A 15,961-nucleotide genomic window follows, 5' to 3' on the forward strand; every position below is an offset into this window, starting at 1 on the left:
GCTACCAGAGCTCCTTATCACAGGCATTGTTGTTGTTGTTGTTATGTGCCGTGGAGTCGGTTCCGACCCATAGCGACCCTGTACAGGGTTTCCGAGGCTGGAAATCTTTACGGGAGCAGAAAGCCTCATCTTTCTCCCGCAGAACAGCTGGTAGTTTCGAACTGCTGACCTTGAGGCTCGCAGCCCGATTCGTAACCACTACGCTACCAGAGCATTAGTGAGCTGAAATGGATTGATATTGGCCATTTTGAATCTGACAACCACATGGTTTATTATTCCAGGAATGACAAGTTGAAGAGGAATGGTGTTGCAATCATACATAGTAAAAAAGAACATATCCAGATCAGTCATGAGGTACAACGCTGTCTGTGATAGAATAATATCCATGTGCTTACAGGGAAACCCAGTTAATACCACTATTATTCAAAGTTACGCACCAACCACTAAAGCCAGTGAGGATGAAATAGAAGAATTCTTCCAACTTCTTCAATCTGAAATTGACCAAACATGCAATCACAATGTATTGATCATTACTGTATGTAATTTGTTGTTGTGAAGTGCCGTCGAGTCGGTTCCGACCCAATGCGCCCCTGTATAGGGTTTCCGAGGAGCAGCTGGTAAGCTTGAACTGCCGACCTTGCAGTTCAAACGGCTTTGCAGTCTGGCGCATTAACCCACCGCGCCACACCAGGACTCAACTGTATGTAGTAGTTGGGGTTTATTTCATGTCGCTTTATCGGTGAAGAACGACAGATAGTAAGTTGCAGCTTGGTTTCCGTATACCTATACTATTTGAGAGTTGAAAAAAAAATGTTTTCCTTCGAATTCCGTCTAGCCCCTGCATTTTACCTCAGCCTGATTCAGAACACTGTGTCGGTTTCAATTTTCTAGTTAAAACAAAAAAGAGAACCTTAATACATTCAAAGCTCTTAACGTGTGAGTTCCTTTACATTGTTCCAAGAAAAAAAAAAAAAAAGCCTATGGCTTCATCGCATTACGTTAATATCTAGCCCAGCTGTTAAGTTAGTTTAAGTTCCCTTAGGTTCACCAGACACCTGCACCCATAAATCTTGCCCCACAAAGCGCAGCATTTCCCAAGAACACACCCCGAGGAAAGTACATAATTGCATTGTGGGAGTCGTAGTTCTAGTAGTAGTACTTTCTTTTCTCCCAGCCCTTAACTCACGTTCTGATTCCGGGATCCTTGAGTAGCTAAACCAAACCCAACCAATCCCACTGCTGTCAGGAACTACCAATTAACGGAGGCCATGTCGGTGAGGCCGTGGTCCAACCAGAGAAGCCAGTGTGCGGAGCCTCGCATAACGATTGGTCAGTAGGTGACTCTGAGAGGCGGGGTCCTGAGGCGGGCTGGGCGACTGAGCCGATTGGGTGGGAAGGGCGCAGCGGCTGGCGGTGATTGGCTGCACACTGGGGCAGGGAGGCCTGGGAAGGGGAGGAGGAGGGAAACCGGAGCAGGAAGAGCGTTGGTAGGCGGCGGTAGCGGTGGCTGAGGCGGTGGTGGCTGAGGCGAAGGCGACAGCTCCTGGGGGTGGCAGCGGCCCCGAGAGCAGAATGCGGGTCGGGGTCGGGCTGACACTGCTGCTCTGTGCGGCGCTGCTGAGCTTGGCCTCCGCGTCTTCTGGTCAGTATCCGCCCCTTGGGGCTGGAGGCCCGGAGCCCCAGTCCCTCCACCTCCACTCCGGCCTCTCTCTCTCCCTTGCTTTGGGGGCTCCAGGCCGTGCCTCCGCTCTCTGCGGCCACACCTCGTACCAGCCTGTCACCGCGCCTTCTTTGGGCTTGGAGCTCTGGGGCAGAGCCGCGGTTTATGGAGTTGGGGATGGGGCCAGGAAGGGCGGGCGGTCAGCCTGCTCACTGCTCTCCTGCACGTAACAAACTTGACACGGCTTCTCCCAGTGAGTTGACTCCCGACAGCTGGCTTGGCGCCCACGGGGACCCTCATGGAGATTACGTGCTGCCTTGATTCTGGAGCTCGGGTTTGTGATCTGTAGGTGAGGGAATTGGCACACCTGGGCTGTCACTTTGGGCACAGCCCGGACCATCAAGACCAGGTGTGTTTCAGTGGTTTTGATGGTTTACTGTTTAGAAGGTCACTGGTCTTTGTTTGAAATGGAGACGCTTGATGTAAATACTCACCCCCACCCAGACCCTTGTTTTAAATCTCCCTGCAGTGAGAGTGAAGTTTGTTTCTAGCACAGTGTTTCTGAATTACACCATGTTAGTTTACGGTGACTTAATGATTTGGGGAAAATCGTGGTCCCTGTAAGTTTAGAATAAATAACAAAAAGTTTCCATTTGAAAATAAATACATAGTTATAGCAATTCATGTGACTAGGGTTTTCCAGTTAGCTTATTTATACAGTGGTTCTGAACGTGGTTTTTTAAAATGTTTTAATTGCTGCTTACCTCTGAAAACTTCTCCCTTCAGAATGTTAATAAAGAAACAGTAAAGTTTCCGAATTTTAATTTATTTCATTTACACAGAACACTGGTGCCGCTTTAAAACCTGTTTTTTAGAACAAGGCAGGTTATATATAAATAAGTCCATTTTTTTTGTCCCTAACAGAAAATTTCCCAGATGATGATTTGAATCCCCAAAGTATCTGTTCTAGTTGTGAGTCAATACCATAAAGGCATTTGGCTTCCAAAATAAGAGGTTCTAACATAAAATCTTGCTCCTAGTGTGATTTCAAATAGCATTTGAAAAACAACCAGCGTATGTTAGTTACTTCACTACCAGCATCATATGTAAGAATCCCTCTGTTGCTTGGTAGCTGTAGGTCAGGAACAGATATGGGTACGCGTAGTTTAATAACCTCCATGGTGCTTCTTCACCCTGAAATTGGAGATCTGCTAGTTGAACAGCATTGTGCATATCCCCCTGAATTCACTTTGCAGAGGGTAAAGAAAGTTAAAGCATTCCATTTTACTGTGTCTTCCTTTCACCGTGTTTCCTAATCTAAGATCACCCTGTTAGTGAAGATGATACTACTAACAGGGCTTAAAGAAGTCTTTTAGTCAACAGTTGGAATTTTCAGGATGTTATAATAAGACTTCCTCGTGGACAGACAGAAAACTGTTGCCACTTAAGTATTAAAATCTTTTGGTTATATTCATGTAAGCAGAGGGTTGTATTCAAGAATTCTCTACTCTGGTGTTCATGATAGCTAAAACGATACCAAAATATGTCTTCGGTAGAGGCAAAAAAAACCATACTTAGAACTAAGACAGTATAGATGTGCATGCTAAAGGTAATAAAGGTGATACTGGTTGGCATCAAGTTTTATAAATTGAGTACATGGATTCTGAGTTGACCTCATTTCTAAAGTATAAATGAAAAGATTTGTTCCTATATAAAAATCAACTTTTTGGTTATAATTTTGTGTTGCTTTAAAATTTAATGTTACTGGTTAAGCTGGGCAAATTGCATTTATTACCAAGTAGTTTATGTATGGAGTCCTGGTGTGGCAATGTGGATTAATACATTGGACTGGAAAGTCTGTTTGAACAGCAAGGTCAGTGTTTCAGGCTCACCAGCTGCTCCTCAGAAAACAGGATCTCTATGGGTCAAAACCAAGGAGCTCTGGTAGCGTAGTGGTTACGAATCGGGCTGCGAACCTTAAGGTCAGCGGTTCGAAACTACCAGCCGCTCCGCGGGAGAAAGATGAGGCTTTCTACTCCCGCAAAGATTTACACCCTCGGAAACCCTGTACAGGGTCGCTATGGGTCGGAACCGACTCGATGGCACTTAACAACAACAACAATGGGTCAAAACCAACTGGACAGCACTTAACAACAAGTGTATGGCCAGCCTGCAAAGGAGATCTTGGTCCCACACTGATTATTGACTGTCTTGTTTTAGAGACATGTAGAAATATGGTACTTTTATTAGAAATGTTTTCTCTTTTCTATGAATTAATTTCAAGAAGATCAAGCAGATGTTGCTCTTTCCCCCAAGATCATAGTGAAAACTACTATACCTTATTTGCTTAGAAATATAATTTTTTGGGCAGGAAGAGGCAAATTCTTTTCCTTTTCTTTGTGCCAATCAGTGTTTTAACTTAGTTAATAGTTAGATTAATACCATAAATTTGTAGAATAGCTTTCATCTTGAAGAAGACATTATATTCCATTGTTTGGTTTCTTTAAATATTACTGTGTGTCAAAAGGACATATGTCACTGCCCCCTTTTGACAGACTATAAAAATAAAGACTGAGCAAGCTTACAGTGTACAACTATGTGTGTCAAAATGAAGCCAAGTCTTGGTGCTAGCTCTGTAGGCCCAAGATTTGAAGTTATTAGAATCAGGAGTATCCTAGGATCTGGACAGAATCAGTGTAAAGCAGAAGACAGGATGTCTGATCTCTTTTCACCAAACTCTGTAGTCTTTCTGTGGTTGAAAGTTTATCAGTCTGTTTCATTTTCATGACCATTGGAAAGATGAATTTTTAATAATCACTATTCCCTGAACAAATATCTTTGGTACTGCGTAGTTTTGTTAGCTGATATAATAAAAAAATAATAATAATATATAATAAAAATGAAAGCTGATCTTATTACTCAAAGGGAGATATACAGTTAAAATCTATAAGTCTTTGAATCCTTTTAAATCTTTCTAGTTTGATATCTGTGTCTTTCTAATAGCATGACCATTTGTTTTTTTGCTTGTGGAGAACTTCAGGGTCTTTAATCCTTACCTGATTATTGCAGGATCAGAAGTTTTTAGGGTTATAAGCAACTTATTTGAAACTTATTATGTAAATAGGTATATCAGTTTGAAAGAAAAAAATAGCTTATGATGTAAAAATACCATCTAGAGTAGGATTTCCTGGTTTAGTAAATGAGAAAGTATTCTCATATTTACCAGTAATCCTAGTTTGTAAAGAGAGAGGGAGCGAAAGAGAGAAGCATGATGCAATTCATGTGAAATATCCCTGATGTCACACATATTTTGCTCCTGGAATTCTAACAGCTTATCGTGCCTCTAGCTTACATGCCTTTAGATTTATTTATAAATATCCCTATAATTTATGGAGCCTTAGTGGCACAGTGATTAAAGAATCCAGCTGCTAAATGAAAAGTTATCAGTTCCAACCCACCAGCCTTTTTACAGGAGAAAGATGTAACCGTGTACTTCTGTAAAGATTTAAAGCCTTGGAAAACCTACTGGACAGTTCTGCTCTGTCCTGTAAGTCAGAATTGACTCACTAGCAGTGGTGCATTTGTAGATGTCACTTACCTATTCACCACCTATGTGTCGTCTTGTTATGCAGTATTACATTTAATAATAGTATATTAGTGATTTCAGATTTCCACCAAAAGTTTAAGTATTTTGAAACATATCATATGTTAGCTGTATATTTTGTTTCTCCAGAGATTGAGTAGTTTATACTTGTGATTAGTTAAATATATGTACATGTACGTATTTGGTATGTAGTAGATATGAAGACTTTTTTCCTTTATTCAAAGATTGCTGGGATTGGATTTCTTTTTTTATTCTTTTGCTCAGTCTTCTGCTTGGATGTGAACCATATGTTAGAATACTTAGGAAAAATTAGTGTGAAGGATGATTGGTAATAAATTGACTTTACTAATTAAAGATTGAAGTTGTCAGTGACTTCATTTTGCTTGAATCAATCATCAACACTCATGGAAGAAGCAGTCAAGAAATTAAATGATGTGTTGTATTGCATTGGGCAAATCTGCTGCACAAGATCTCTTTAAAGTGTTGAAGAGCAAAGGTGTCAGTTTGAGGACTAAGGTGCGCCTGACGCAAGCCATAGTATTTTCAATAACTTCATATGCATGCAAAAGTTGGATAGTGAATAAGGAAGGCCATAGAAGAATTGATGCATTTTAGTTGTGGTGTGGGAGGAGAATGTTGAAAGTGCCATGGACTGCCAAAAGAGATTTGTGTTGGAAGCAATACAGCCAGCCTGTGTGCTCCTTAGAAGCCAGGATGGCCAGACTTCGTCTTCCATACTTCAGATATATTGTCAGGAGGGACCAGCGATCATGTTTAGTAAAATGGAGGGTCAGGGTAAAAGAGGAAGACCCCCAACAAGATGAATATGCACAGTGGCAGCACCAATGGGCTCTAATGTAGCAACGATTATGAGGTTGGCCCAGGATCGGGAAGTATTTCGTTCTGTTGTGGCTAGAGTAGTTATGAGTTGGTACCTAACAACAACAAACTCAATGGCACCTAACAACAACAAACTACTAAAATGTTTTGGGCACTATGGGACTAATACATATCATGCCCTTCCCTTACCCACCTGCCCAAAATAAAACACCCCTGAAGGTAATCTAAAAGTAGTGAATGTGAATAGTAGCTATAATTCAAATTTTCTTTTAATTGACATTGATGGCAAAATCTCACACCTAGATTTGTATCTAAGATATCATATAAATAAAACCAGGCCTTGTGAAATAGGGGCATGTAGATTGTTAATAAATTGTACATATATTTTAAAAGTTAGATTATTGTTAAGTGTTGATGAATCAGTTCCAACTCATAATGATCCTGCGTAGGGTTTCTGAGGAGGAGCTGGTGGGTTTGAACTGCCAACCTTGTGGTTTGAAGTCCAGTGCTGATCTACATTGCCACACCAGGAGTCCTAAAGTTAGATTGTGTTGTTGTTAAGTGCCGTCGAGTCGGCTCCGACCCATAGCGACCCTGTACAGGGTTTCCGAGGTGTAAATCTTTACGGGAGTAGAAAGCCTCATCTTTCTCCCGCGGAGCGGCTGATAGTTTCGAACCGCTGACCTTAAGGTTCGCAGTCTGATTCGTAACCACTACGCTACCAGAGTACTTTGATAATACCAACTCCAAAACATGATTTTGTTATCCTTCAGTAAAAGTTACAAGTTACGAATATTATTTAGGATATAACCATATAAAGCAGAGATAAAAGGCAACTGTAATACCAAGCTTTCTAGTAAAAAATATATGGTCTTACAGCATTTTATATACTGGTTAACTTCTAGTTCAGTTTGTAGAGGAAACAATACCAAAACTCACTACTACACAGAATCTGGTAACTAAGTGTAAAACAGAAACTTAGAGATTATCTGTCGGTTTGTTTTTTTCTTTTCTTTTTTAACTGGCAAGGGATACAAAGATCAAACATTGAACCTGGACATTAGAATGGTGTGTGTATTTATATAAGAGCAGGAAAAAAAGAATAATACGTGGCCAAAACAGAAGTAGTAGCAGGAAAACACAGAAATAATAATAGAAGGAAACCTAAGTTAGTTGAACACAAACCAAAGCAGCCTGATAAGATGTAGTTGGAAGATACAACTAGTTGCCTTATTTTTGCTCTTGTGTTTTTGTTTTTGTTTTACTGTTCTTAATACAGAGATGTCATGTGCTATTTTACCTGCATCTGGTTATCTTTTCTACAAACCACAACGAAAATCCAAAACATCTTTAACAACTCTGCTGCCAAAATAATTCATCCTTGTTGTTAAGTGTTATCAAGGTGGTTGTGACTCACAGTGACCCTGTATAGGGTTTCTGGGGAGCAGCTGGTGGGTTTGAACTATCGGCCTTGCAATTAGCAGTCAAGTGTTTATCCTACAACATCACAGTGGAACCCTTGTTTTCATTCTTAGTAGTCTTGAAAACAAAACCCACTGCCGTTGAGTTGATTTCAATTCATAGTAACCCTATGTACGGTTTTCAAGACTGAAGGAGCTGGTAGCCTCAAATTTCTCACAGAGAGTGGTTGGTGGGTTTGAACTGCTAACCTTGTAGTTAGCAACCCAACACCTAAACCACAGCACCACTAGCAACCGTTTGTGAACAATAAAATGCTGATTACTAACATGGTTGCTCCTCGGAAGCCCTATACAGGGTCGCCATGAGTTGGAATTGGCTCGACAGCACTTAACAACAACAATAACAACATAAGTGAATGTAATTCCAACTCTACAGCAGAAGAACAAACTAGGTATAAGACAGAACTCTAAAATCAGATTTATTTTTGTGAACTAAGAATAACTCTTTCTCAGGAATTGACTAAATCTGGTAATGTAGTTGTTATGAATTAAGCTGTGAACCACAGGGTCAGCAGTTCGAAACTACCAGCTGTTCCGCGGGAGAAAGATGAGGCTTTCTGCTCCAGTAAAGATTTACAGCCTTGGGTCTCTATGGGTCAGAACCGACTCCAGGCACATAACAATCTTATCTGAACAGAATACAACTGATTTTTGCATAAGTTTAGATCTATTTATCTAACTCTGATGATAATATTTTCTTTTTTAAATGATAGCTATAATTTCCCAACAAAAAGTTGATTAATTTATCTTAAAATTTCTTTGCAGATGAAGAAAGTAGCCAGGATGAAACTTTAGATTCCAAGGTATGTACTAAAATTTTCAGTGGCCAGTATTTTCTTCCTAATCTAAAAATATGAATTATGCATCTTAGAAAAATGTGAAATCTCTGTCATTTGAGTAACTCAATGATCCTAAAAGAAAAGAGAAAGATAGATGGCATCAGTATTAGTTGTAGCTCTTCTGAGGGGGGAAAGAATATCTGATCTACAGGAGAGAAATTTGTCTCTGATCTTTACATATTTTCCCCAAGGAATATAGTTACTGTTTCTCCTTTACTACTTTTCAGGCTCAAAGATTAAAATAACATGTGAAGAATATTGACTATTAGGTTTAATTAAAATTTGAGTTTGTGATATATGTGCAATAAGGAGCTGTCAGCCAGTAACATTTTTCTTGCCTAACAGAGTCCTCATGTGGTGCCATAAGATAAACACTCGACCTCAAGGTTGGTTTGAATCACAGGGTTGGCAGTTCAAACTCACCAGCTGCTCCTTAGAAACCCTTCACAGGGTCACTGTGAGTCCAAACCACCTCGACAACACTTAACAGCAACAATGAGAAATTGTTTTATTCCTATTTGTTTATTTTTTAGTATAACCTTTTAATTTTGAAGTTTGGCCTTTACCATAATTTGTTTCTACTCATGTCACTTCTGAAAAGAAAAATCTAGAATAAGGCTGATAAAGCATCCAAGAAAACCAGTTGGTTATGTTCCCTGATCTCTAGAATAGAGGGACTATACATACATAAGCAGAAAATTACATTGTCGTGTGGAACTGTGGTAGGGGGAGAACCTAACCTAACTTCAGGAATTAAGGAGGTGTCTGGGGTGGGAGAAGAATTTGTAAATTGAAATCCGGAGGTAAAGTCAGCAGGGAAGGAAGAATATTTCAAACGGAGTGGATAAACAGCACATACTTAAAGTCCTTTCAGGTGAGCAAATGCAGCACAGTCAAGGAGCTAAAGGAAATGTTGTATTTGCATTAATAAATAGATGTAATGGTTAGATTGGATTGACGCAGTCTTGGTGTACTGTTAGTATCTAAAAATTCTCTCTATTCCCAGACTTCTTTGCCATCAGATGAGTCGGTAAAGGACCACACCACAGGCAGAGTAGTTGCCGGTCAGATATTTCTTGACTCAGAAGAATCAGAATTGGAAACCCCTATTCATGAAGAGGAGGACAGCCTCAAAGGACATGAGGTAGAAACTGTCGCAGAAGAAATCAGCTTTCTAGAATCTCCAAATCCAGAAAACACAGACTATGAAGAACCAAAGCAAGTACGGAAGCCAGGTAGTCTGGATTATTTATTGCCTTCACCCGATTTAGGAAGAAGACAGCTGACATTTTAAAGCTGGTGTAGGAAATATGAAGAAGGCTAGTTTTACTGATTATTAACCACATAAAATATGTAGATGGGAGCGCAGTGGCTTTGTAGGATAAGCACAGCTCTGTGGACCACAGGGTTGGCAGTTCGTGCCTACCAGCCCCTTAGCAGGAGAAAGACGAGGCTTTCTGTTACTGCAAATATATTTTTTATAAGCTTCAGGAAGCTTATATAGGGTCACTGTGATCCTGAACCAACTGGACAGCATTTAACAACAAACAATACATAATACATAGAAAGTACATTTTTACTGGACTTTCTAGATTTTAATATACAAAATTATTCTTGACAGATTTACTCTTTATGTCCTGACTTACATGACTTGAGCTGAATTTTCATATAGCAACAATGCATTTTTTTTTTTCTAGTAATACCATAACTTCTTTTTGGACTCCAGAATGTAAATAAATTTCTCTCTAAGGGGGGGACCATGGTAGCTCTGTAGGATAAGTACTGAGCTATGATCCACAGGGTCAGCAGTTCAAACCTACCAGCTGGCCACTCCACAGGAGAAAGATGAGGTTTTCTGTTCCTGCAAAGATTTACTGCCTTGGAAACTTTAAACAGGGATACTAAGAGTTGGAACTGACATGATAGTAATTAACAACACCACCAGGAGATTTAAAATAAAATCCAGATTGTAAACAAAATATGAAGGATGGTCTAATGTGCTACTTTGGTTATTTGCAGAATTGTGTTAGACGTTCTACTGCAATAATCTTTCCAATCCTCCTAGGTAAATTGATTTAGACATTTACCCTTCTTATGTTGATACTTTAATTTTCATTTTCATCTAACTTTTACCTCCCTGACACCATCTACTTTGGAATTTGTAACATAATCTCTCTCACAGTTAAGGTGCTAAAGTCCTATCCTTTTAAAAATTAATCTCTGACATGTCCACTCTGCCCTTACCCATCACCCTGTTGTCATTTCATTTATTATTTCAAAGGTTACCACTACATTTATTCATTATTAGAAACTCTCAAGAATTGATCCAGATTTGAATATTAAAAAAAGTTTTGTTTTTTACAAACACACCAGACTCAATTAAAAAAAAAACTAAAAAAGTAAAAGTATTTTTACCCCATAAATTCAGAATATCAACTATTCACATTGTATTCAATGTACTCAGACTTTTTTCTAAATATGTAAATAATTTTTAGAAAACTAAATCTGATTAAAGTACATATATTATTTTATTGCCTTCTTTTTTCACTAAGCAGATTACCAGGAACAATTTTTTCGTGTGGTTTAGTAGTATTTTCCAATGTGATGGTTAATGATTATCAAAAATTGTATGTGTAAATGCACCATAACTTATAGATAGGTTATTTAGCATGTTATTTTGAGAAATTATTTTAAATGTGTTTTTGTAGGATTAACTCCTAAAGTAAATGGTACTAGATTGAATATAAACTCTTAAAGACATTTAATACATATTTCTAAATTGTTTCTCAGAAAAGTTATTTGGTTAACTTCCCTTGAAGTTACCCATTTCCCTGTAGCTCCATCTATTGTTTGTGATCATTTTAAAATGTTAGCCAAGATTGTAGTTTAATTCTGTCTTTAATATTTTTTAGTAAGGAAATTTCCAAATATATAAAAGTAGAATGCATAATGACCCCCTGGATCTACCCATAGCCCATCAACACTCTCCTGATTTTATCTTTGTCACCCCACATAAATTGCTCTTTTTCAAAATTATTTTTTTTGTTCCTGGAGTATTTTTAAACAAATTCCAGACACTACTTTGCCTTTGTATGTATCTCTAAAAGGCAAGATTTTCTTTTTTTTTCAACAAAACGGCCATACAATTATGTTACTTTAGAGTAAATTCCAGACATTACTTCACCTTTGTATGTATTTCTAAAAAGTAAGATTTTTTTTTTATTCTGTTTCAGCAAACTCCAATATCAATATGACACTTAAGACATTAGCAATTTTTTCTTTATCATCTAATACCCAGACTTTATTCACTTTTCCAATTGTTTCAGAAATGTCTGTTTTCCAATGGTTTGTTTGAATCATCAGGATCTAAACTAAGATTTTATGTTTTTCTTAATCTTTAACAGCTCTCTCCCTTGTTTTTTAGTCCCATTCTATTTGTGAAGAAGCAATGTCCTTTGTTTTATAAACTTACCCACATTAGGGATCTAGCTGATTGTACCCTCATAATGTTGCTTAAGTTTTTTCTCTCTCTGCTGTGTATTCTGTAAACTGAAAGGCTATAAGCTAGATGCTTAGAGGTGATTCTAGTGGGGTTGGTTGGTTTGTTTTGAGAATATTTCATAGATGGTGTTGAATACTTCCTGTTTCATTACAGTGGGAGTCTTAGAGCGTCTGTACCACTTTTAATGATAATGTAAGTCAAGTGGTGTCACTCTGATCCAGGCATTACAGATTTCCTCAGCAATCTGTTACCAAGTGATTTTGACGGTCATTGATGTCTTACTTTTTTCTTTGTTTTAGTTTTTTAGCATTACTGCAAACCCTTGGATTTTTGTATATTTTTGCTTCATTCTGTTGTAATCATTCTGGGCATCAATCACTTGTTTGATGCCCAAATTACTCTACGCTTGGTCATTGGAGATCCTTTCACATTCATTCCTTTGTTCTTTTGACTAAACCATGCTAGTCTTTCATAACTTCCTTCTTTTCATGCAGGACAATATATCCTAAGCTCACCTTAGGCATTTCCTGACCTAGCCATTTCTCCAAGGGACTCTAGTTCCTATTAGTGGAAAATTGTATTCAGATACTACCATCTAGCTTCCCAGTCGGTCCTCAGAAACCCTACACAGGATCGCTCTGAGTCAGAATTGACCCAATGGCACTTACCAACAACAACAATCTAGCTACAAGGAGTATATGTTGCTACTGAATTGCCATTGCTTCTTGGCCATTTTGGTGGCGAGAACTAGAAAATACATCTGTTCTTACTTACAAATACAGTTCTTACGTACAATTCAGATATTACAAATGAAATGACAAATGCACAAAAATTGGTGATCTTACCTCGTCTCAAACTTGACTACAAATTTTAAAGATAATTGTTATCATGAGACAGCGGAAATAATGTGGAGAAGTCCAGAAGTACCAGTGCTGCTCTCAAGCCCTTTCTAGGATGTTCTCTGGTCCAGATTGTAACAGAGGAGTTCTCTAAGGAATGCATATGGAGTGCCACTTTGCAAAAGGGATCTCTTCTGAGCGTGAAATATCTTGTCTGTACTCTGGTGATTGCAAACCAAAAGCCAAAACAAGCCAATTTCCATCAAGTTGTTTCCAACTTGTGACAACTTTGTATGTTTCAGAGTAGAACTGGACTGCATAGGGTTTTCAGTGATGGAACTTTTGGAAGTACATTGACAGACCTTTCTTCTTAGGCATCTCTGAGTGGATGCAAACCTCCAACTTTACAGTTCGTAGGTATGTGTGTAACCATTTGCACCATCTATGGGTTCCTAATAATCACAGAACTTAAATAAGGTATTTTGTAGGGCGCCATGTCCCATAATAACTTACATAACATGTTTATAGACTGTAAGCAAGTTAGACAGACCAAGTAACATCCTGCTAAAGCATTCCCTCTCCTCCTAATAAATATCATTAGTGCATGTGTCAATATTATCTCTCATTATCGTGCTTGTAAGGTGATTTGACTAGGTCATCTCTCTGTGTCCCTGTCTCCATAAAAGGAGAGAATGGGTGACAGGTCAACTAGTATCCTTTTCCATCCCATCATGGTTTTTGCTTCTTTCTTTCTTTGTTTGTGTTTCCCTTTACTAATGCTAAAAGCCTTGTAACTTCCTTATATTAATTTTATATGTCTTTATCCTGATATATATGTATATATAATGTGTACCCATGGTCTTCAGAAAGTTCATGGAAAAATTAAATGAAAAGATAATGGAATATTCTCATGTACTTTCTGGAACCCCCTCATACATATTAGTCTCAAAGTAGAAATGCCAACCTTACCACTAACAACCAGACCACTGAATGGAGTTTATTTATTTATGATTCTTTTTCCCCTTAGGGTATATGTGATTAGGAATTTATAATTACAATATGATGTTTTAAATCACTTGAATAATTTTGTGTGATTATATCAATTACTATACAGATTTGATATAATCAAACAATTATTCAAGTGAGGCATCCTGGTGTGGCACTGCTGGTTAATGTGCTGGACTGCACAGTTGGTTTGAACCGCAAGGTCAGTGGTTCCAGCTCACCAGCCCGCTTCTCGGAAACCTTATACAGGATCTCTGTGAGTTGGAACCGACTCGACAACACTTAACAACAACGATAGTATACACATTTAGACTCTTGTTCCAGTTTGCTTTAGTTTTTCAGTGATTGCTTTGTTTTTTGTACTTTTAATCTTGATATGTTTTTAATTTAATGTGCAGTATAGAACACGAGTCCTGGTATGGCGCTGTGGGTTAATGCACCAGACTGCAAAGTCATTTGAACTGTAAGGTCGGTGGTTCAAGTTCACTAGCTGCTCCTTGGAAACCCTTTACAAGGTTGCTATGGGTTGGAACCGACTCAGTGGCACTTCACAACAACAAATAGAGCACAAATTACATAGTTATGGCTTTGTATGTGTTCAGTTCCAGCTATGTTAGAACTAGAGTCGTATGACAGCTACTTCTGGACTTGTTCCCTTTTTTGCCTTCTCATTTATGTCACTTCAGGACTGATCTTCCTGAAACCTAACTTTTTGCTATGTTGTTATGGTTGTTAAGTGCTGTCAAGTTGATTCCAACTCATAGTGACTCTTTATAGGGTTTCCAAGGAGCAACTGTTGGTTTTGAACCTCTAATCTGGCGGCTTACACTGATCTTGCAGTCCAGTGCATTATCCTGCAGTCCCACACCAGAACTCCCTTATTTACAGCCCTCCCTTATTTCCTCATTTGCCTGTGAGTTAAGTGCATACTCTATCTAGCATGACTTAGAAAGCCTCTATGTCTAGCATTCTGGCTGCCTTCTGTAACTTCATCACTGCAGCTCTCCCTCAGACACCCTCTGTCAGCTTACTAAACTCTTCTCAGTTCTTCACATACACCGTGCAGTTGATGTCTCTGGCCTTTGTGCCAAGTTATCCTCACTGTGTGGAGTGTCTTCTTCACCTGATACCCAGATCTATCTATTGAAGGGGAGTTGAAGACTCCTTGTGTGTGTGAGCTTCGTATCTGATCTCCTTGCTCTCACTCTTTCCTACTCATGTCAGTTCTCAACACAGCAGCTAGACTGATCTCTTTCCTCTTCAGAGGCCTCTAATGGCTTCCTGTCCCTTTCAGAATTATATCCAAATTCCTTGCCTTTACTAACAAGGCCTTGCATGATCAAGCACTTCCTATCTCTCTGACTTCATCTTCTGCCACTCCCCTTCACTCGTGTGACTACAGTGACACTTGCCTTCTTGCTGTTTCTTGAACATTTCAGGTGTATTTCCTTCTGTTTTAAGGGTCCTCAGACCACATAGATTCAGGGATTCATAAGGAGGATGCTCAGGATGCAGTGTGTAGTCATCTTTACAGTCATGATTTATTACAGCAAAAGGATAAAAACAACATGAGCAAGGGGAAGAGGCACCTGGGACATGAGGCATAAGCTTCCAGGAGTCCTTCCAGACTCACACAGGACATGCTGAATTCTCCAGCAACACTTTATGGCAGCACAAGTAAAGTGGCTTCTAGCAAGGAAGTGTGCTAGCAACTCTGTGCTACCTTGGGATTTTATTGGAGGCTGGTCAGCACAAATGGTTAAGCATTCACCTATCCAAAAGATTGGTGGTAGGTGGTTCAGACACACTCTGAGACACCTGGAAAGAGGCCCAGTAGTGTGCTTCCATATGGTGTATGTGGAGCTCAGCTCTACTCTGCGTACACGGGTCCACCGGGAGTCAGAATTGGCTTGGTAGCCATGGGCTTGGTTTTCTGATTTGGTCAGGTAATGACAGTCTGCATTAGTATGTACCAAAATTTCAGACTCCCAAAAAGAAAGCAGGTGTTCAACACAAACCATATTGTTTACACAAACAGTTTAGATAGGATGGTTCACTTGTATCACTTCAGGTGATGGGAACCCTAACAGACAGCAGCCAAAGACCAGCCTTACAAGCAGGACTGTCCATGGGGAGCAGCCTGACCTGCACTCCCCTTGACCCTTGGCCAAGGCATCTTTTTTTTTTTTTT

At 39.2% G+C, this 15,961-nt stretch overlaps 1 protein-coding gene across 1 annotated transcript in view; it reads left to right on the forward strand.

Annotated features, from left to right (window-relative positions):
• Nucleotides 1-1,455: 1,455 nt before the first annotated feature.
• The window catches only part of SEL1L (sel-1 suppressor of lin-12-like (C. elegans)), a 63,035-nt gene continuing 48,529 nt past the window's right edge, over nucleotides 1,456-15,961 (forward strand). Inside the window, exons 1-3 of the mRNA XM_006864750.1 lie at nucleotides 1,456-1,642; nucleotides 8,351-8,388; nucleotides 9,431-9,659. Coding sequence (XP_006864812.1) covers nucleotides 1,573-1,642; nucleotides 8,351-8,388; nucleotides 9,431-9,659 — 337 coding nt within the window. The 5' untranslated portion in view covers nucleotides 1,456-1,572. The remainder of the gene's footprint in view (nucleotides 1,643-8,350; nucleotides 8,389-9,430; nucleotides 9,660-15,961) is intronic.

The sequence above is a fragment of the Chrysochloris asiatica genome, unplaced genomic scaffold, assembly GCF_000296735.1.
Source record: "Chrysochloris asiatica unplaced genomic scaffold, ChrAsi1.0 scaffold00070, whole genome shotgun sequence".
In the NCBI taxonomy this organism is placed as follows: Eukaryota; Metazoa; Chordata; class Mammalia; order Afrosoricida; family Chrysochloridae; genus Chrysochloris; species Chrysochloris asiatica.